Source organism: Centroberyx affinis, unplaced genomic scaffold (assembly GCF_046629955.1).
Source record: "Centroberyx affinis isolate AG114_WGS23_722 - 3 ecotype Tasmania unplaced genomic scaffold, CSIRO-AGI_Caff_v1 ptg002767l_1, whole genome shotgun sequence".
Taxonomy (NCBI): domain Eukaryota; kingdom Metazoa; phylum Chordata; class Actinopteri; order Beryciformes; family Berycidae; genus Centroberyx; species Centroberyx affinis.
This window is the reverse complement of record NW_027280927.1, coordinates 424,008-445,041: the sequence shown is the minus strand read 5'-3', so window position 1 is coordinate 445,041 and position 21,034 is coordinate 424,008. Positions and strand designations below refer to the sequence as shown.

Sequence of the window (21,034 nt, the reverse complement as noted above, 5' to 3'; positions counted from 1 at the left end):
CGATCTGTTCATCAAACTTCAGCCAAATCTGTTTGGAACTTTTTGAGATATTTTGCTAATAAACAGACAAACAGACAGGTGAAAACATAACTTCCTTGCAAGAGGGTTTCACACACACACACACACACACACACATACACTCCAAGGTGGGAGCTGCCCAGTACAACCACAGTCACGTACTATGGGCTATTGAGCAGCTTCACTGCAGTAGTAAGGGGTTTGGTGCCTTGCTCATGGGAACCTGGATGGTAGTTACTGAGGAAGGGGGAGAACACTTTTTTTTCTAGCCAGTTTGAGGAAACAAACCAGCAACCTTCTGGTCACAAGTCTGTTTAATACTTTAAACATGTTATCTAAATATACATCGTCTTTTTATCTTTTACCGGCTTTTTATTGTCTTTTTATCGTCTTTCTATTGTCTTTTTACGTCTTTTATCTTTTATCTTAACTCTATCTTAATTTTATTCTATTATTTTATTTATTTTGGATTTCATCCTACGATTATACTACTATTTACTTGAATGTTTGCTCTTTTCCACCTCTGTCCTCCTATGAACTTAATCCCTGTTTATTATTGTTTTATTGCCTTTTAAATTCATAATTTGAGTATTCTGTTTTTATTTTTGTCTGTCAAAGCACTTTGTAAACTCTGTTTTTAAAAGGTGCTATATAAATAAAGTTATTATTATTATACACGGCAAAATCGTTGTAAAAATCGTGTAAAATTCAACATAGTGCCAGTGTTTCTATCAGTCCACATCCATCAGTTAATTTAACACTAGAAATAGTTTTGACCAGCCGGCCCAGAGCCACATCAGATCTATGATTGGACAAACAACTCTCAATCAACACCAGTCAACTCAAAATAATTCTCACTGAAAATTCAACATTTATGATCACCGGAAAATTCGTACTTCACACAATAATCATCTACTTCTGCTTCCTAACAGCTGGTTTAAGGGTTAGTTAAAATTATTCCCGTGCCTTGATTTTTCCGTTTGTCTGCTCAGGCTGTAAGCAACGGGGTCAACTGCTATTGTACAAGTTAGTTGTGACACATCCTATCTGCGGGGACCTGTTCATCGTGCCCCACTACTTTGCCTATCAAAGCCTCTTTTAGCCTGAGGAAGCCTGGGTTAGTTTGACACCATATTCCCTGAGGTCCCTCTCAGATCTCCACCAAAGCACCCATTACCGGATCATAAGCTGCGCATCCAGGCTCCGCTGGACAGGAATCCCCAGTAGAGTCCCGCGGTTCGGGGCTGATTTGCAACATAAGCCCCCCTGTGATTGCCCATTAGCCCCCGTCCCCACTGACTGGAGCTAGCAGGGTAGCATGTGTAGCTCCCACCCGCCTCTCTGCACTGCCATTGAAGGTTTGCAACCATTACTTTCCCTAATTGGCAGTGAGGGGTATTAGGCAAGGTCGCGGCTACAGGGAATTGATGGTGACATCTGATCTGATGTCCACTTAAAATGAAGACAATGTTGAGTCCTCCTGCGCTGACAGAGCAGTATTCCACAGGGAAGAAGATCAGGATCTGCTGATCAGATGATTGATAGGTTTTTACACTAACAGCCTCCTGCATCGAGCCACGAGGTGAGATCACCAGAGGTGGGGACTCGAGTCACATGACTTGGACTTGAATTAGACTCGAGTCACAATTTTAACTGCTTGAGACTTGACTTGATGCACGATGAGAAGACTTGAGAGTCGACTTTGACCTGTACTTTGATGATTTGAAAAGGTTTCTAAAGTCTTGACTTGAGATCTTGTGTTTGTGTAAATGACTTAGATTGAAAGTGATGAGATTTGTTCCAGCAGACGACTGAATTTCAATTCTGTTTTCTGAATTTGTATGGAATGATTGAATTTATTGAAGTTGAAACTGATTATAGAAATCAAACTCATCTTGCTCTTACCACGTTTTAACCATATTGCATTGAAAAGTTGACTAGATTTTTTTTTTTTAAGATATTAAATTGATACCGGACTCTTGATTTGTTCTGACTTGACTTGCTGTTTTACATTTAGACTTGAGACTTGACAATAATGACTTGGACTTGACTTGGTAATCTACACTTAGACTTGGGACTTGATTTGAGACTTGTGCCTCAAGACTTGAGACTGACTTGGGACTCGAGCAAAGTTGACTTGGTCACATCTTTGGAGATGAACCACAGTAGAAAAGTTCACATTGTTGCATTACAAGTGATTACAAGTGATCCAGAGCTTGTAGGCAAAAGTCACATGGACTCACAAGTAGCTTGTTTACTGGACAGTTTTGGTGACCTGTCATCCCATCAGGTTAGAGATTTTGGCGATGAGGGGGATTGAAAATAAATCTGATTCCTGTCCCAGTAACTTTAGCAAAGCATGACTTGTCTGTGTTTTTTTTCTGTATTTGACTTTCTCCAGCTGTCATCAGCCATCAATAACAAGATTACTGTGCTTCCTTGTTTCCCAACTGATGTGATTTTGTTCATGAACAACAGTTCCAGCTGGCAAGTGCAAAATGAGAAGTTGATTCCAGCCATTCAAAGCTTCAAAGTTCTCTACAACGTTTATTTGAAAGATGACAGGAATAAATAATAAACATCTCAAAAACGATGCCTGGAGAACAGTTGCATCAATCATTGGGGTCAATGGAAATATATGAATTCATTTTATTGTGTTTCTGTTTATTTTCAATTAATGTTGCCTAATTAGCGTTTGCTAGCTTTGTTAACTCATCAAAACGATGTAACGTTATATACCAAAGCAGTGAAAAATCCATGATTTGCCTGTTCAAAACTTCACAAGATCACTACACAGATGCAGTCAGAGCCTCTCGCCCGGCCACTATCAGTCGGGGGACTATCAGACTGTCACACGGGGGATGAGCGTGTCTGCCTGTGGTCTGCAGATGAGAGGGAACAGGCACTGAGTGTGGTCCGACAACAGCTCTTCTCAATCAACCCCGGAGACCCCGGCCAGCTCTCTCCCTTTTACCAGCGAACCCTCAACACGGCTCGCTGTGTTTACACACGCTGATTAGTTTGGTAAGTGTACAGAATGTCCCGAGCGCGGTGATCTCTGAATCAATGTGCCCCTCTGTCCCATCCTTTATCTCTCCATGCCTCTGTGTCCCTTCTTTCACAAAAGCCAGAGATCCTCTTGGAATCGGAGAGAGAAATTAGGGGATCAGAGTCGGCCGAGTCCTGAGCAAACAGACAGAGCTAATGGACCGGCCGCCTTCTCCTCCCCTCAAATTATTAGCGGGGCGAGGGAATGTAGCCAGTCCAGTCATGATGTTAATGCTAAAGCTCGCTAATCCCTTACACACACACAGGCCTTGCACTCGCTGATACACACACGGCTGCCGGCTAATCACTCCACCACCCAGGCAGTGGGAGAGACTGCGAGAGCAAAGGAATGAGACTGAGAGCACACACACACACAAACACACACTCATAAAAACACACACTCACAGACGAACACACATAAACGGACACATGAACACAGCCACAGAGTCGGACACATACACATGCAAGGGTTCTTGAAGTTTGTGGATTCGAGAAAAAAATAAAATGGCCTTAAAAGTTTTTGAAAATGGATGGATGAAAATGGATGGATGGCCTTGAAAGTACTTGATTTTTTTAAGAAAAATTCATCAATAGCGCTCTCATTCTAGGATCAAGACTTCACATTCTGAGGAAAACCCTGTGATGGTGGCTTAGTGGTCTAAGGCAGTGGTTCTTTACTTTTTTGGCTTGTGAAGCAATGTCTACTCATGACCCCCGTCACGAGCATGCAGAATTCAACCAAAGAATGATTTTCCCTTTTCAGGTTGTTTCATTTGTTTCATTATCAGAGGAGGAGAGACTGAAAACTATTCAGTATTTCAAAGAAAAAAAAAGCAATATTTAGAGAAAAATCTGAAAAAATAGACATGATAATGACTGTGTGGTAGAAATATGCCTTTTTCCTTTCCCATAAATCATCTTACGACAGGTTGAGAACCACTGATCTAAGGCACACAGAATAATCTTTCCTGTCTATCTCTCCTCTATAACTACCATAATAAAAAGGAGAAAAGTGAGGTAAAAAACAGTAAAATGAGTAAAAACTGAGGCCTCCATGATGTGTAATTATGACCTCTGACATGCCAATTTCGAGTCTTTGAATTTCACCATACAAGACCACTAAAATCATTGAAAAGTCATGGACCCGGATGTCCAAGTGAGTGTGGGAACCCCGACACACAGGCGAACACATTCACACAGGTAACCCAGCCCACTGAATACAACTCATACAAATCTTCCTCCTCCTCTGCAGCACCCCGCTGCTGTGGAAGCCCGTCTCCTCCAGGTTTAGGTTAGCTACAGCTGGCTAAAGCAGAATATGCTAATGCCGGTTCTGGGGAGGAGTACTTTGGGCTTATGAGGGATTAGCGCTTGTTGGCCAGCCCCGGCTCCCTGCCGGGCGAGCACGCTAATACAGGTGTTAGTAAACTGGCATTAGACTCCAGCTAATTAGCTTCCATTCATTCAGTGATTGTCCGGCCGGCTCTGCCATTTGTAGCGGTGTTTGCTCATCGGCAGGGAGGTCTCTGTGCTGTGGTGGGTCCGGCATGATCCGACATGATCTCCCCTCTTCCTCCTTTCACTCTCCCTGTAGGCCGCTGGACAGCAGAGCTCGGCTGGTCTTATGAGAGCCAGAAGCCGAGACAGAGAGAGGCAGCAGCATCACACTGAGAGGGAAGGGCTGCTGCAGTCTACATCTGGCCTCAGACATCTCTTTCCATATTTTAGTTACAAGTTCATTCATACGCCACTTTTACACATGGAACCCGTAAAATTGCCATTTTAGTTTTTCCTGTAAAGGTAACAGTTCACACAAGACATGCCTTTCCCGTTGTATAGTGGTTTGTATTTCCCTCCTACAGTTCGACAACAGAGTGTCCAAATGTTGTGCTGCTCGTGCCGTTAATGTTCTAGCATCGTTCACACATGCGGTCGATACGGAGCTTTACCAGTAATGTTAGATGTCATTAGTAACAACGTCTTGAGCAGTGAAATTGGCGGAACTAATTTACCGGCATTTTGACAGAACAGGCTGCATGTGTGAAAGAGGCTCTATATTGTCGTCTCTCCAAAATGTCAACTTTTAACAAAGAAAAACAGCCTTGGTTTGAGCTTGACCACCATGCTTTTTTCAGTTTATTGAGCAGCTTCTGAACGGGTTTCATCAGCTCAAAAGGTCGGAGAATTTTCCTAAACCATACAGTAGTCCTTTCAATATTGAAATTCACCATAATTACGAGTTGCAAGGTTTTCAGACAACAACAGGTAAGTAGGAGTCAGGCTGACCACTCCACGTTCTAATACGATTTCAGCAAAAGCGGTGAAAATATTGCGCTAGGTTTGATTCACTTCTACCCTATCACAATCAAAAATGTCTAATATTTTTTTCCAGGAGCATTATGCTGTTTTCTGTTTATCACAGTAATTGCTCCATGTTTGCTTGCGAGACGGAGAAAGCGATTAACTGAGAAACCGTGGAATATGGGAGGTGGACATCAATGGAAAGACTGGTGTTATGTGCCCTTCACTGTTGCTGGATGTGGGAAAGAGACTAAAGGTTAGTTGGTTGACATTCCCGAAGCCATTCTGCTTGGGATGTCGGCGGTTCAAAGGAGTCATTAAGCCTCACCCGTCCCGCCACAAAGGAGAGATTTAAAACAGCAAATAGATCTGATAGTGAAAACTCAAAGCCAAACACAAATATCCACTAAGAGGCTTTGGTGTATTATGCCGTTACCCCATACAAGACCATATAGATTCAACTGTTTCCCCTCTCATTTTCTCCTGGGAAAGTCTCATCATAACTAGTCATCTGCCCTTTTCTATGTTCACCGCTGAGAAAAATGGTGAGTGAATGGTCACGTATGTCGGCAAAATCAGAAATATTAGCATTAACCCGAACCCAGTAGCTCTTAAACACTAGCCAAAACAAGAAATGTGTAACTGATTACAAAATATGTGGCATGTTTACCACATGGCAGCTAATTATGCAATATCACACAAGAGGAAGTGCTGTTGTACTACATGCTGATGTGATTCGGATGAAGATAATCACAGTCGTGCTGATCAAGTACAGCACGACCTCGAGTGTGATATCTCTTTTATACAACAGTTGTAGCCTATAAACAAAGCTATTTATCAAGTAATGGTAATTTCAGACAACAGATGATTTTTCTCTGTTATTTGTCTAACTAAAACAGTACTCAGGATTCCACTACTAAGTGTTGCCAAGCAACAGGTAAACTGTTTCCCGACTGTTGGCTAGCTAGCTCTTTGAGGTTAGCACAGACAAATTCAGCTTACTTTCTTCCCAGTCGTCCTCCTCTGACAACCGTTCATAATTAAAGTCAAATGCATCCATATCGCTGTTGCTACTAGGTGTGAATATAGTTAGAGTTTTGTTTAGCCGTGTATTGGGAATATCTGGTAAGCATTTGTTTGTTGTACAACACTCCTATTGTCTGCTAGAAGTGCTAATCAGCTGGTTAGCTAGCCAGCTACTCAGCTAAAGTCAGATGACGTTGTCGTGATCCTCTTTTTATTTCTTTATTTCTTTTATTTCTCCTCACAAGCAGCACTCCAGGCAGGGATTTCCACACAAAAAAAAATGCTATGTGTGAAGCAGCTTAATCAAGGTTATATTAGAACACCTGTGAAGCGGAGTGATACGTATAGTAAAAAGTCCCAGTCCTCCGCGGTTGCCTCTTGTCCAATTAAATTACTTGACCGGAACTAACTGTTGTATAAATGCAAGTAAACACTGACTAATATTAACATGATCTACCACTGAATTGCCAATCACTGACAAATAAGGAGTCTCCAGTCAATTAGGTAGGCTAATTGACTAAAAAAAAGCTGCTTTATCAAGAACAATGTTAATGAAAAGGACTCATACTGGGTAGGCATACATCAAGGATGACATTATGCATTTAAGTGGGCCAATACGCATCCATTTGGGCTGCAGGACTTACAGGCTTTTAGGTTGACATTAGTAGGATAAAGTATAATTGTTGTGGAAATACATCTTGGCAGAGTTAGGGTTAGGGTCGTACGAGCAAAACAACATTCCTGTGGAAAAGACAGACGTGGAAAGTGTGCACAGGCTTGCTGGCCGAGCCAGTCGAAGGAAGTGACTGTCTGCAATTGGTCTAAAATATAAATATAAGTTTGTACCAATGATGTCTCTGTTTCTGCGCACAGTCAGCATAATTGGATATATCAGCGCTTGTTTTCCTCCTTCAGAAGAAGCCATTTGCTGCCATTCATTCTTGTCCAGTAAGAAACACTTGTCACATCCATGGCTGTTTATTTGGGCCGTCCTTGTTAGCTGGGACAGCAGTTCCTTTCAAGCTAGCTTTGACTCCATAAAGTTTGTATTTTAACCACAAGTGAATATTAGAAAATCAAATTATATACAGCATGCACTGCAAAATGATTGTGGGAAATGTAAACTAGATGTAGACAGAAGTAAACTGGCTGACACTGGTATTCTCCTTTAACAGTAACAGATAGATAGATAGATAGATAGATAGATAGATAGATAGATAGATAGATAGATAGATAGAGAGCAGTGGGCCGGCCAGATGTGCCGGTGTAGTCTTATCTCTACCTGCTGAGAGCTGCTAGGAAGCCCAGACTCTCTCCTGGATCCTCTATTGAAAAGCTGCAATAATCTGTTTGCTCCTGTAATGACCTCATTGTTCCTCAGAGCAGGAAAGCAGGTCTCATTGCTGCTTAGCTCCGGGTCTTTGAGCAGGAAAGCTCCTCTGAGCAGCATTGATACTCTGCTTTGCCTGGACCATATTGTGAATGTCTGAGCCTGAAGTCTGAGCCTGTTGGAGAGCTGAAGGAAGGCTGTGAGCCTCTGTCCCACTGTCAGTTCCTTCATTGTGCCCTTCTTTCATGGCTGATCAGAGGGTCTGGCAGCTGGTATGGCCTTTTTAAGGTCTGCCTAGACATATGATCATTAATTAACGTCACAATGAAATGAAAAATGTCTTTTTCATCTTGTTAGCACATTTTCCATGTCATAATATACATCTATTTAACGATAAAGACCCCAAAAATATGTACTGTATATATATTTTTTATTATTATATAAAATCCCATTACTTTTACAGCGTAGTTTTTGTGGTTACTTCTTGGTGCGCCAATAGGTAAACATAAAAACCATCACAGATTTTCAAATAAAACCACCTTTCTCTCCCTAACTGATATGCCATCAGTTTACACTGTTGGACACCTTTGGATAATCCGTCCCCACGTTCTTTCCCGCCCCAACATCCTGTTTCAAAGAGAAATACGTCAAATTATGGAAGCAAGATGCTCTCAAAATGCTGTTTAATTGTGACATTAAATTATTGACAGTTCAATCAAATCAAATGCTATGGTGATACATTTTTACAACAGACCGGTGGAAAAACTTTGCAGCTGTTTATGTTGTGCTTTGCAAAGTAAGTTACAAGTAGCAGAGTAAGTTAGCAAGGTATGTCCTCAGCAAAGTAGGTCAAGTGATAAAACAATAAAGAAAATTTTATGTTGCTTTTGACCAGGAACAAGTTTACTTTACGCACACTGAAATATTCATAGAGCTGTTATGGCCTCCTCTCCAGGATAAACCGGTGGATGATGAAAATACAGTGGAGATTAATTAGTATTGAAATGTATGACAATAAATGGATATCCGAGCAGGAGGTCACAGAGAGGCAAAAGGCATCATCTTGACTATTGTTCACACCAGCTGCATCAGTAGGCACAGCAACAAATAATGGCAACAGTCAAGTCTAATGATGTAGGCCCCTCTCATAACACACACACACACACACACATGCACACACACGGTAAATCATAGGCACCAATGGACCATCTAACCCTGCATCTTGATCAGACAGTGCCTCTCTAATTGAGCTAATCCCCACTTCAAGATCAGGCGCGTCCCCTGAGGTTTGACCCTCCACCCTGCCTCTCTCTCTCCCTCCCCGTCTCTCTCTCTCTCTCTCTCTCTCTCTCTCTCCCTCTGCTCTCAGATTAAACCTGCAGTCCCCTCTGTGGCCCATGTGGACTGTAAAGCTGTTGATTGGGAGACAATGGGCAGCAGATTGTGCTGTCAGGCTCCATTAATTACCATCATTAGCATCACACTCAAGAGTCTGTGGAACCGCGGTCCTAAGCCTTAAGCTGCGTTTGTGTGTGTCTGTGTGTGTGTGTGTGTGTGTGACAAATGTGTACACGCAGGTATGCATCCATGTATGTATGTATGTGTCATTTGGAAATATGCCATAAGCCCTGATCCAGATAGGAGTTTTACAGGAGGAGGTGGAGTAATTTAATCATTATACAGGAGCATGTCTGTGATTTTAGTTCCATCTGAATCTGCGATGACAGCCATGTTTTATGTTGTTTTTTTTAATGTTTGGACTGCACATGCCCGTGTCAGTGCAAATTCCAGCCTCTTTCACTTCCTGTAAACCCTGTCCCGTCCGACATAACATAACTAGTCCCGTCCGAACTGACAGCCCTGAAATTGTTGTCGGCTCTACTCCCGCCATAACATTTGTTTTCGTTTTGTCACTTTTCTATGACTAATTGAGACATTGAGATCAGACCCAAAGCCTCAACTCTGGTCCGGTTGTGACTTTTCTTCGCTCTGGCAGCCATGTTGTATTGTTCTTGTATGAACATGTCAACGTCAATAATAATAATAATAATAACCTTTATTTGTAAAGCACCTTTCATACACAACATGCAGTGCTTTGCATCAATAGAAGGCAGATAAAAGACAGATAAAAAGATAAAATTCATATAAAAGAACAAGCAAAATGCATTGCATTAAAAGAATCAAATCAAGTAAAATAGAAAGATATTTTTACCCCCCTAAAGGAAACACAGAATCAAGTGGCGTTACTTCTTGGTATTGAGTAGTCACTCTCACACTGGTGACACTGTCAACCAGTATACGATTAAGTGTGCCTTACCTCTCCAAAGATAATCACAACTTAAAAGACCTTTTGTCGGCCTCACTGGACAAAAATATTTATAGCGCTATAACTTTTCGGAGAGTGAACTCCCTCAATTCTTCCTTTCAAAAGGAAATCAATTTAGATGAGATCATGAAGGATTCTTAGAAGGAGCATAGATTCTTTCCAGCAGGCCCCACAGCCCTTATAGGACTTGTCAAATGTTCCTTTAGAACAATACACAGATCAGCTAAGCAATTACAATTATAAACTTCAAGCAATCCTTCAATTCTCAATATAGGTTTGTGGATCCCGTCAGAGCGGAGAAACTACTCACCAGAGTTCCTCTAGACTCCTGTTGGGATCCTGTGATGCCAATTGATGAATAATTTTGTAATAAAGACAAGTTCGCTGTCCATAAACAGTTAAAATGAAGGCTATTTAAAAGCTAAGCTGGTGGAAGTTACGTATAACGCTTGGTACATTTCTGGTGTGATGACGACGCGTAAATGGAGTAGACAGTCGCATCTCTGTAATTTGAGACTTGGTACAGAGACTTTTTAACTCATGCAAAATTGTCTATTAACTTTACAGATGTCCTGTCTTCACAGTTACTTTCCGCACATTGTCCTGAAAACTTAATGCCATCCGAACAGGGCTTTAGATGAAGTAGGGCAATAGCTACAACCCATCACTCCTCCGAGGCATCACACATACGTAACGCTGACAAAATGCCAGAGGGACTTTGATCGAAGACGTACAGAATCTGAGCGAGCCGGTGAAAACCATCTCTTTATGATCCATATGTCCTTTAGAACAGGCTAATCAATGGTCAAAAGCAATTGACCACTGACCACCATTGGTATTTCCACCTCCAGCAGCGGAGCTCTGAAAGGAAATTGAACCACGTTTCTGCCACGCACCCACTGAGGCATAAGCCTTTGCCTTCTTACTTCAACTTCCTGTCTGATCAATGTGTGAGACAATGACTCAACAGGTGCGACAGACAGGAGCCCAGCGGCAGCCTTCCTCCCCGCCGCTAGGCCCAATTAGCACCCGCGGCTCAGGAACAAAGAGGCGACATTTCATTTCAGCAGAGTGCCAGTTTAAGGCCTCTTCTCTCAACCTCGGCCTCTTTTCTTTCTGTCTCTTACTGCTGACATCTTTGAAGGATCATCCCTGGCTCCATCATATTCTATAAGATTGGGTCGATGCCTTGTGTTCGAAGTGGCGGGGGTGTTAAAAACATGGGGCGTTGATGAATTCATTGCATGTGACTGGACTTGCTTTCTTTGTGAGAAGGTTTTGGCTAATGAAACCCCCCGAAGCTCTGACAAAAGGAACAGACATTTTTTCAGGTTTTGGCTCACACTCCGAGTCCAGGCTGGATTTCCTGACCCAATTACACACCGTTAGTTCCATCCCAACCAACTTTTCAACTTGTGAGGAAAAAGAGATCCAAGGTTAAAGAGCCTTTATTCTTTTTGGCTGTTCATTATGAAAAGTTTAAAAACTGTGGCCGATGTGTTGGTCAGAATAAGGAAGCACAGAGAAATAATCTGGAGTGCCTTAATTGGATCTATTTTTCCTCATGACTAGAGACATTTTTCTCCACAAACCCTGCTGTCTTTAAGGTGATGCTGAACTCTGGTAGTGTCTTGGGTTGTGTCTCTTCCTCCATGATAAAACCCCCAAATCAGTGATTCTGTGATCTGTTGCTCCAGTAGAGGAGACTGGAGAATTGTGTTTTTTTTTCTCTCCATTCACTGCCATTGGAGGAACAGTCTAAAAATCACACTTCTAGCACATAAACGAACACCAACAAAGCAGATTCTGACAATATATAAAAAAACTAGTTATGTTGCTGAATTGTTTTTAAGGGAATCTCTTTCTTTATGTTTATTAAACGTTTCAGTTTGAACAAGTGTAACACTGAAATCCGGCCAGAGGAAACTTATGCCGATGGAACAAAGAAAATAATTTGTTTACCAATAATTGTAAATAGGCGAAAAAAGGTGTACACAGGACAAAGCGGATTCTGCCAATATATAAAAAACAAGTCTCCCAGTTTTTCATGTAAATGTTGTAAGAGTTCTCATGGGCTTTTTCAAAGCTCACTGATCCTGACAGGTTGACTGGCAACTACACTGAACAGCAGCTTCCATACAGCTTTGTCTATTGCATAACTTTACTAGTAAAGTAATACTTTCTAACACTGACTCAAAATGTGATATATAAATATTTTCCCTAATGAAACAAGGTTTTATGTCAGCATTGACCACAAAGTCAGTTATGCATTAGTTTTAAATGTGTTTTGAAGCTGATATCTCTTTTGTCCTGGAATTATGAGATAAGAATAGCTCCTTCAGCTGCTGTAAAAGAAATGCTTGCACCTTTTAAACCCATGTAACCTTATTCTACCTTCTTCTGGGTCTTATATGGTCTGTTAGGGTTGGTTCAGTCTGTCGTTCTGTAATTACAAAAAGGACCTGCATGTCTTCAGCTAAGGGCAGAAAGGATCTTAACTGCTAATAATAGATAAAATCATGAATGGATCTGATGTAGAGTGTTAATTGGGTTTGTAGATGATGATGGAGGGAGTTGTGATTTAGTGAAGGATAGGGTTCAATACAGTTTCAGAGTAAGAGAGAAATGGTATTTAGGGAAAACAAAACACATACCTCTCTCTTTCTCCTCTGATAAAAAAGAACTTAGTAATCCTTTCATGAACTTTAGAAAGGTAATAAAGCAAAACTACAAACTGTTGTTTAGTACTGGGAATGGATAACTGTGTACACTGTGCATGGGGAGATAATATTGGTCAATCTCATACAGTCTCTGGCTGGGATAATTTGTAGTGAATTAATTTATAATGAAATTAAACTGTTCCTCATTTTGCTGGGGACCCCCTGAAGCCCACTTTAAGAACCATTACACTATATGAACATTATAGGATTATTATATCATATGAGATAAAAATACAAAAAAATACTAAGTAGCTACAATGAAGTCACTATAAATTAATTGGGTACCACAGATGCTCCTCTATTGGATTATTATAAAAAAAAAAATATTCTAGGGACATTATAGTGATACCAGACAAAAAAAATAAACAAAATATAGGCTAGTACAATAAAGTCACTATAAACTCACCATTGAGTTCGACAGACACAATATAAGCCCCTATTGGAATATTATAGAAATTATAGGATTCCTTGTTACTGCCTCTCATATTTATGGAAGTACGCATGCGCCATCTTTGTCCAGAGGAAAGAGCAAGGATGAGACAAGGCTCGGGATCGGACACTTCTCCTGTTCCTCTCTGCGGGGGTTACTACCACATCATGAACGATAAATAACATACAATAAAAAACAAGACAAAATGCAAACCCTGAACAGTCGTGTACAGAACCTGTGCCGTCGGTCTCTAGTGAGCGAGATGCGGCGGTACACTGACGTGACGATGTTGTCTCATCCTGTTTTCCTCCTCCTAGCAATGAAGCAGGAAGCAGGAAGTTTCATCGTTACTCGGGGCAATATATCGGTTATGAAACTGCTGGGGTGGTCCACCTTGGGGAAAGCAACTGGGCTCTTTACTGTCCTGACTGTTGTCTTTGCAGCGGTTTTACACTATCTGGAAAATTCTGATCCGGTTACATTCATCAGGTAAACAACAGTGAAGCACTTGGCTAGATAATGCCAGCCAAGTAACGATGCATTTCAGTAAATACGTTAAAAACGCTAAGTCTAGCTATACATAATGCAAATGCCTCTTGATATGCTGCAACTGTTACGTTATTATTTATACATAACGTCAGGTATTTGGCCCTATTAGACTTGTGGACCACTGACATAAACGTTAGGGAACAGCAGCATTTCAGAGATGGACCTACTAACATCTACAGGCGTAACAGTTAGGTTAGACCCGACTCTCTCGTTCGTCACGCCAAACTCCATTCTAAAACTTGTCCATTCAACGTGGCCTTTCTTATCGGCAAACGTACTTACCTCGTAAAACACGACTTGAGACCTTTTCTGAATCGTTAGTGTCTTGTGATAATTTCGGCATATATCCTATACACCATGCAGTTCGTACTTTTAATACATTTCTGTTTTTAGAATCGCTTCACCCTGCTCGCTCCCGCCGTAACGGACTTTGCTGCAGGCGAACTACTTTCGTGGCATGGCGGAGTTGTACAACGTGTTTTCTTATAGTACCAGGTTGTGTAACTACGTGTGCCGACGAGCAAGGCAACATCAAATTCGCAGATTTTTAATGGAGTTTTGACTGATGTTCTCTCCAAAGAGAACGGTCCAGACTCGGACATAGTCTGAATGACGTCATACTCAACTAGATTGAATTTGGTGTGCATGACACGAATGTAGCTTTAATTGTTTTCATAAAGCAAGCCTGTGACAGTCAATATAGATAACTCCTCCACTTGCACAATGTATTTCCAGTGGTGGAAGAAGTACTGAGATCTTTTACTTAAGTAAAAGTAGCAATACAACAATGTAAAGATACTCCATTACAAGTAAAAGTCCTGCATTCAAAATCTTACTTAAGTAAAATTACATAAGTATTGGCAGCAAAATGTACTTAGAGTATCAAAGTAAACGTACTCATTATGCAAACTGTCCCCATTTAGAGAGTTATATTTTTCATAAATTATTGGAATATTAATACTGATTTATTGACATACATGTACATGTAAGCAGCATTTTAAAGTTGTTAATGTGAAGCTGACCTTAACAATTTAGCTATACTTGTGGGTAGTCTAATCTATAACAATGCTATTTTATAGTTATTTTATAAAGATGATCAAATGTTTTAAATATAAAATATTGATCTGAAAAGTAACTAGTAACTATAGCTGTGAAATAAATGTAATGGAGTAAAAAGTACAATATTTCCCTCTAAAATGTAGTGGAGTATAAGTACAAAGTAGCATAAAATGGAAATACTCAAGTAAAGTACAAGTACCTCAAAATTGTACTTAAGTACAGTACTTGAGTAAATGTACTTAGTTACTTTCCACCACTGTGTATTTCCAATGAATTGCTCAACTGAGTGTGTGAAAAATATGTCATGATGCTAAATAAAGGCATCACATGTTTGACCCTTGCACACGTTGCCTACACATAGGCCTACACAGTGCTGATGAATGGTCAGAGTGTATTGTTTTGGCACACAGCATGGCTGAGGACATGAAAACCCTGGAGGAGAACTTCAGGCAGCAGAATAAAAGCTGTTTCATCCTCGGTGCTTCTGGAGAAACGGGCAAGCTGTTGATTCGGGAGCTGCTGGAGCGCAACATCTTCTCCAAGATCACTCTCATTGGGAGGAGACAGCTCACCTTTGAGGACAAAGCATATGAAAACCTGGTTAGTGGGCACTGGGCACGCATCCTCTTGTCAGTCGACGGCTTTGATAATTACACTGATCTCAGTTTAACCTGCTCTCTGTGCTTCCAGGTGCAAGAGGTGGTGGACTTCGAGAAGCTGGATGAGTCTGCTGCTGCGTTCCAGGGCCACGATGTTGCCTACTGCTGCATGGGAACAACCAAAGCTAAAGCAGGGACTGTAAGTTTAACACTGTAAATCCCCTAAAACCAGGGGGTTGATAGGGTTGTTGATCAAGACTAATGGATCGCAGATTACTTGGCCAGCTGCTGAGATTTGTGTCCTGTACTCTTGTTCTGGAATCAAACCCCGACCCCTCCCTCGCATTTTCAACTGCTCAGAGAAGGAGGACGGTGCTGTGAGCGACTGATCGGCTTCGCAATACATTTTGTTTTCAAGCCCAAAAAAGCAAAAGACAAAACAGTATTACTGTGCATTGTGACATATTGCTTTTCCCCTAGACAATTATGTTGAATCGCTCTAATTAGCTAGCTTACTCATTCTAATGTGAAAATGTGACTTTTGAATTTTTGTCAGTTACAGGCTAAAGCTGTGCCAAAGACCTGTCAGTGTTGTTGCAGTTCCTTGGTCACTGATAGGAGTTGATAAAAGTCAGAAATTACTTAATGCCCCTTTATAAAATGGTGAATATAATCTACAGTGTCCATGCATTTGACTTCTCTCCTTGAGGTAGCCAACAAGTTGTGCCATGATAAAAGGTAAGTAATAATTTCTGTTATTTTCCTCTTTTATTTCAGGAGGGATTCATCCGTGTCGATCATGACTATGTGATGAAAGCAGCGGAGCTCACCAAGGCAGGAGGCTGCTCACAGTTCCACCTGGTGTCCACCAAAGGAGCCGATAAAAACAGCGGCTTCCTCTATCTCAGAGTCAAGGTATTTTATCTGTCTTGTCTGCTGGTGGAGCGCTTTGAACACTGAAACTTGAAGTCATTTACATTTTAGTTTTTGTATAACGAAAGCTTCCCTCAGTCTCCGTCATCAAGTCATGACATGTGGGAATGAATGCAGTTGGATTCTCTTGCAGGGACAAGTGGAGGAAGAAATCGAGGCGCTGGGCTTTGACAGATTTTCCATCTACAGACCTGCGTAAGTGAACTCATTTGCTTTTGTCAATAATTGGCTGAAACAATTTTCCATATTTGCCACAGCATACAGACTAAAGGCATTATGCTGTCAGTGGTTTGGGCAGAATAAACGCTGTCCAAGCATCAAAATACAATATCCTGAGAATGTGATAATAGGACACTATCCTTGAGTTTCAATGAAGTGAATCTAATATTTTCATTCGCACTTAATAGGGATGGGACGATCTATCGAAATTCAATATATTGCAATACAAAAATAAATGAAAAAATTATTTCAAATTCACTGTATGAATTGTGAGTGTCACGGTTGCTTGCTATTCAGAACTTGCCTTAGCGTTTTAAATCATATATATCTTTGTTCTCGTCCCCAAAGCGTGCTGCTGGTGGACCGGCAGGAGAGCCGGCCCGGCGAGTGGCTCGCCCAGAAGGTCCTGGGAGGCTTCTCTACTCTGTTTCCCACGGCCATGACCGTCCCCATCCAGGCGGTGGTGAAGGGCATGGTGTCCAACACTCTGCTGCAGCCTGAGCTGAAGAAGGAGATCCTGGAGAACAAAGCCATCTACACTCTGGGCAACGGTGCAGGGAAATAAGAGGAGGAGCAGTGAGGTGAGGAGAACCGGACAGTCTGCAGCTCAGAGTTTGTTGTCCCCCATGCAATGAAATCATGGTCGGGGGGACTATGGATTGGGCTTTGTCCGATTTTAATGAAACTTGGAAGGATGATGCATGTTCACACTAAAAAAATACACAGATTGGCCTGATAGGGGCACTGTAATTAAAAAAAAAAAAAATTCTAACTGATAGGTCAAAACTGCTACATCACCGGTCCGATTTTGATGAAACATGGAGGGATGACACATTTTGGCATTGTGTTCTGGCATTAAAAAAAAAAGGTTAGCCTGATGGGGGCGCTATATTTGAAGCTCAAAATCTCAACTTTTGAAAGGCCCAAACTCTTGCAGTGCAAGTCTGATTAACACGAAAAATGTAAATGACTTGAATTTTCAGTATTCAAAGCTCACCACCTGCAGCATGCAGCAGACAAGACAGATAAAATACTTGACTCTGTTTCTGTTTTGATATGTTTCACCTGTTTTCATTCACCTTGTTCAAACCGCTCATACAAGTTTATCAATTTCCAGTTTCTACTGTATCCACTCTAAGTTGATGAGGCGATCTCTACTACCTAGACAATTCATGACCCATGACCATTAAAAGGATGCATGCATTTTTAATAAATGTTGATTGAGCCTGAGAAATCTGCAAAAATCAATTTTTATCATTTTGGCACAGCACTCTGATGTGTTTGTGGCGAGCGATAAACTGCACAGAGAAACTAAAATGCAGATTGCTCTTTCAGCCTTCACTGAAAACTGACTTTCTCCCTGTGTGACTTGTGGCACCAAACAATTATTTTTATTTTCTCTTTTCAGGTTATTTCACTGCAGCTGTTATTCAAGGAAGACCAGATACCTCAAATACTGATCATGTCACAACAAGAAGCGTTTATCACCCAGATATCACTACATGATGGTAGTGACTGAGTCTGAGTCCCGACCTCAGTCTTGTGAACCAGTGCTGTTCTGCAAATATGAGGAATGACCGTGATTTTACTACCAAGATGAATCCAGCACTTGAAAAGTTGCATCAGTTATTTACCAAAGCATTTTCTTTTTGATGTACTACTACATCCAGTACTACATCATATATACATACTACATATCAAACATCATATATATCCTATTAGTCTTTTGGAAGTCTTGGAAGCAAGACAAACAATTCATGTATGTGTATTTGTGTATTTGAGTTTTATTTCTTGGGTGAGAATTGATATTGTAAAATTGTATCGTGGAAACTTAATGCCAGGCCTTTAAATGTTCTTATTTTGTTCTGAGACCAAACACTTAACCATTGCCTTAAAGGGAAAGCCAAAAATGTATTTAACGCTACTCTAAGTAGAGAAAACTATTAAATGTCCTCCAATTTTTTTTTTCTTAGTTATAACGATTTAAGTTTATGTTTTTACGCCTGACAATTATCAGGCAAATGTTTTCATATCAACTGTTGTATTGTTAGAAAGGGCATCTGGTGTCAGTATCCGTGCCCACAGGTTCTAATATATGAATTTATGAATGAATGAATTTATTTTTTATTTTCGTATCATACCATCTAAATGTCCCTTCCCACATGGGATTACATGATGCACAATTACAACCACATATTAAACATTAAAACATTTCTAAATTTGACATTAAACATTTTCTGCAAAATGCAGATCCACATGGTTTTATACGTCTTTTTCCATCACATCGTGACACATTGTGTTCTGGTGTTTAAAAAATACTGATTGGCCGGATGGGGGCGCTATAATAAAAGGTCAAACTTTATATCTCAGATGCCGCTGGTAGCCTTGGATCGATTTCTTCTACACCACCAGTCCGATTTTGATGTGTAGCATGTTGAAAAGGTTAAAACTTACTCCTGTAATAAATACACATCTGAAATCTCTAAAGCTGATGTCATAATATGAACCAGACAGACACTCAGTACAGACAGTTAAACTCCATTCATGTCAACACTGCTGTTCTTCCTGGAGTTCTTCCTTATTTAAACTCCCTCCCTATGATCCTTCTTATTTCTTCATTAATGTCTCCTGTTCAGAGCAGAACACCCTGATGGCTGAATAAATGTCTTTGCACCAGGCCTTTGGACAAGTGTGGAAGCACCTAATTATGTTTACTCACATTGCTGTAATTGAGTAGCTTTTTTGTGTACTTGTACTTTTTTGAGTATTTTTTAAGGTCACTAATTTAAAATTTTTACTGAAGTATTGCACTTCACTACATTTTAAATCCCATCCATTACAGAACAGATTTTGTGTTTCTCCATCAGAGAAACTGGATCAACATAAATCAGCCAGTTGTGGAGCTGTTCACAGTGAACAGTCAGTCAGCAAAGACACAGAGGCTTGGCTTTACTTTGTAAAATAATTGTAATTTCAATTTTTTCCAATGAAAGAATCCATCTGAACTCTGTCCTCTCTCCTTTTAGAATCACATGGAAAAGATCACAGCTAACGATGTTCTCTTCTCTAAAAGATAACTCAGGAACTTTTACTCTGAGGACATTTTAAATTAGACACTTTTAACTTTTATTTAAGTAGATCTTTACACCAGTACTTTTACTTCTAGTAAAATATTAGCAAAGCTACAGTACTAATACTTGATTAGGATATTGTAGTATTCGTTCCACCACTGCCCTTTGGACAAGTGAGTTGTGCATCACATCACATGTTCCTGTTCAGCATATGGAGTAACAAAATACATAGGGAATGTTGAACTTTTTGGCTACAGCTTGAAAAAAAATAACTACCACTCTGTCATATACAAGTAGAAGATTTAGATTCATGAAGCCACCAGACAATAAAACTGAGACAATTCTCAATATGTTCATGACAACAAATTGTACGAATATATACACTACCAGTCAAAAGTTTGGACACACATTTTTCTTTATTTTTTTACTATTTTTTACATTTTAGAATAATAGTTAAGACATCAAAACTATGAAATAACACAGCTGAATTATGCAGTGACCAAAAAAGTGTTAAATCAAAACGATCTTATATTTTAGATTCTTTAAATTAGCCGACCTTTGCCTTGATGGAAAGGCAAAGGCTTTGGAAATAAATTCATACATAGGATCCACTTCACTATTTATATTAAGAGAATGAAGAACATTCAATCAGGTGTGTCCAAACTTTTGACTGGTATTGTAAATATATATATATGTACATTTTCAATAAATAGATGCTTTAACATCGAGTGAGTTAATTTTTTTAAGTATCAGCCAAGCCTGTAAACAACTGAGAACTCTCTTATGCCTGGACCCTGTCTGAATGGAGACAGAAATTGAACATTTAGCCTATGTTGGCCCATTTTCATTCCTTTTTGATTTCTTTTCCTAAGAAGATCCAGTTAAGATAAATTCCTATTCATCTGAAAGCCTATGGAGTTTCTTGGGACTCTCCTATTCACATACAACAGTGTAGTTTCTTCTATTTATGCAAAAGTGTAAGACATAGACATTCACAGCATATACTTGCATCAATACATGCTTGTATACATTTACCTGTTCACAGTCAATATACTTTATATATTACATTTAGATTTAGACTTCTTTATTTATGTGTTTTTCAGATGCCTTAAGGAGTTACTAACTCAGTTCGGTGCCCACTTGTGTGTCTTTCTTTATGTATTTGTTGGACAAAAATATTCAGGACACCAGTCTAAATGATACCTCATTAAACTGACATCAAATTTCAAATATCCAGGATCTGACGTAAAAACATATTGTACCATTAGGTCTAATGTGTGTACCTGTGTTTCCCTGTCTTTCTTGTATTGAAATGTTTTTATAAGTCAATTAAGAAGTGTATTGTCTAGGAGTAATGTCCCTTCCCTCCTGAGTGTGTAGAACATTTACAAGAGCTAAAACTAGA

At 40.1% G+C, this 21,034-nt stretch overlaps 1 protein-coding gene across 1 annotated transcript; it reads left to right on the top strand.

Annotated features, from left to right (window-relative positions):
• Positions 1-13,563: 13,563 nt before the first annotated feature.
• htatip2 (HIV-1 Tat interactive protein 2) lies at positions 13,564-18,807 on the top strand. The gene is made up of 7 exons (XM_071535811.1): positions 13,564-13,688; positions 15,218-15,407; positions 15,498-15,605; positions 16,184-16,321; positions 16,473-16,534; positions 16,907-17,139; positions 17,967-18,807. The coding sequence occupies exons 1-6, from the start codon at positions 13,570-13,572 to the stop codon at positions 17,121-17,123; spliced, it is 834 nt and encodes a 277-aa protein (XP_071391912.1). The 5' UTR covers positions 13,564-13,569; the 3' UTR covers positions 17,124-17,139; positions 17,967-18,807.
• The last annotated feature ends 2,227 nt before the right edge of the window (positions 18,808-21,034 follow it).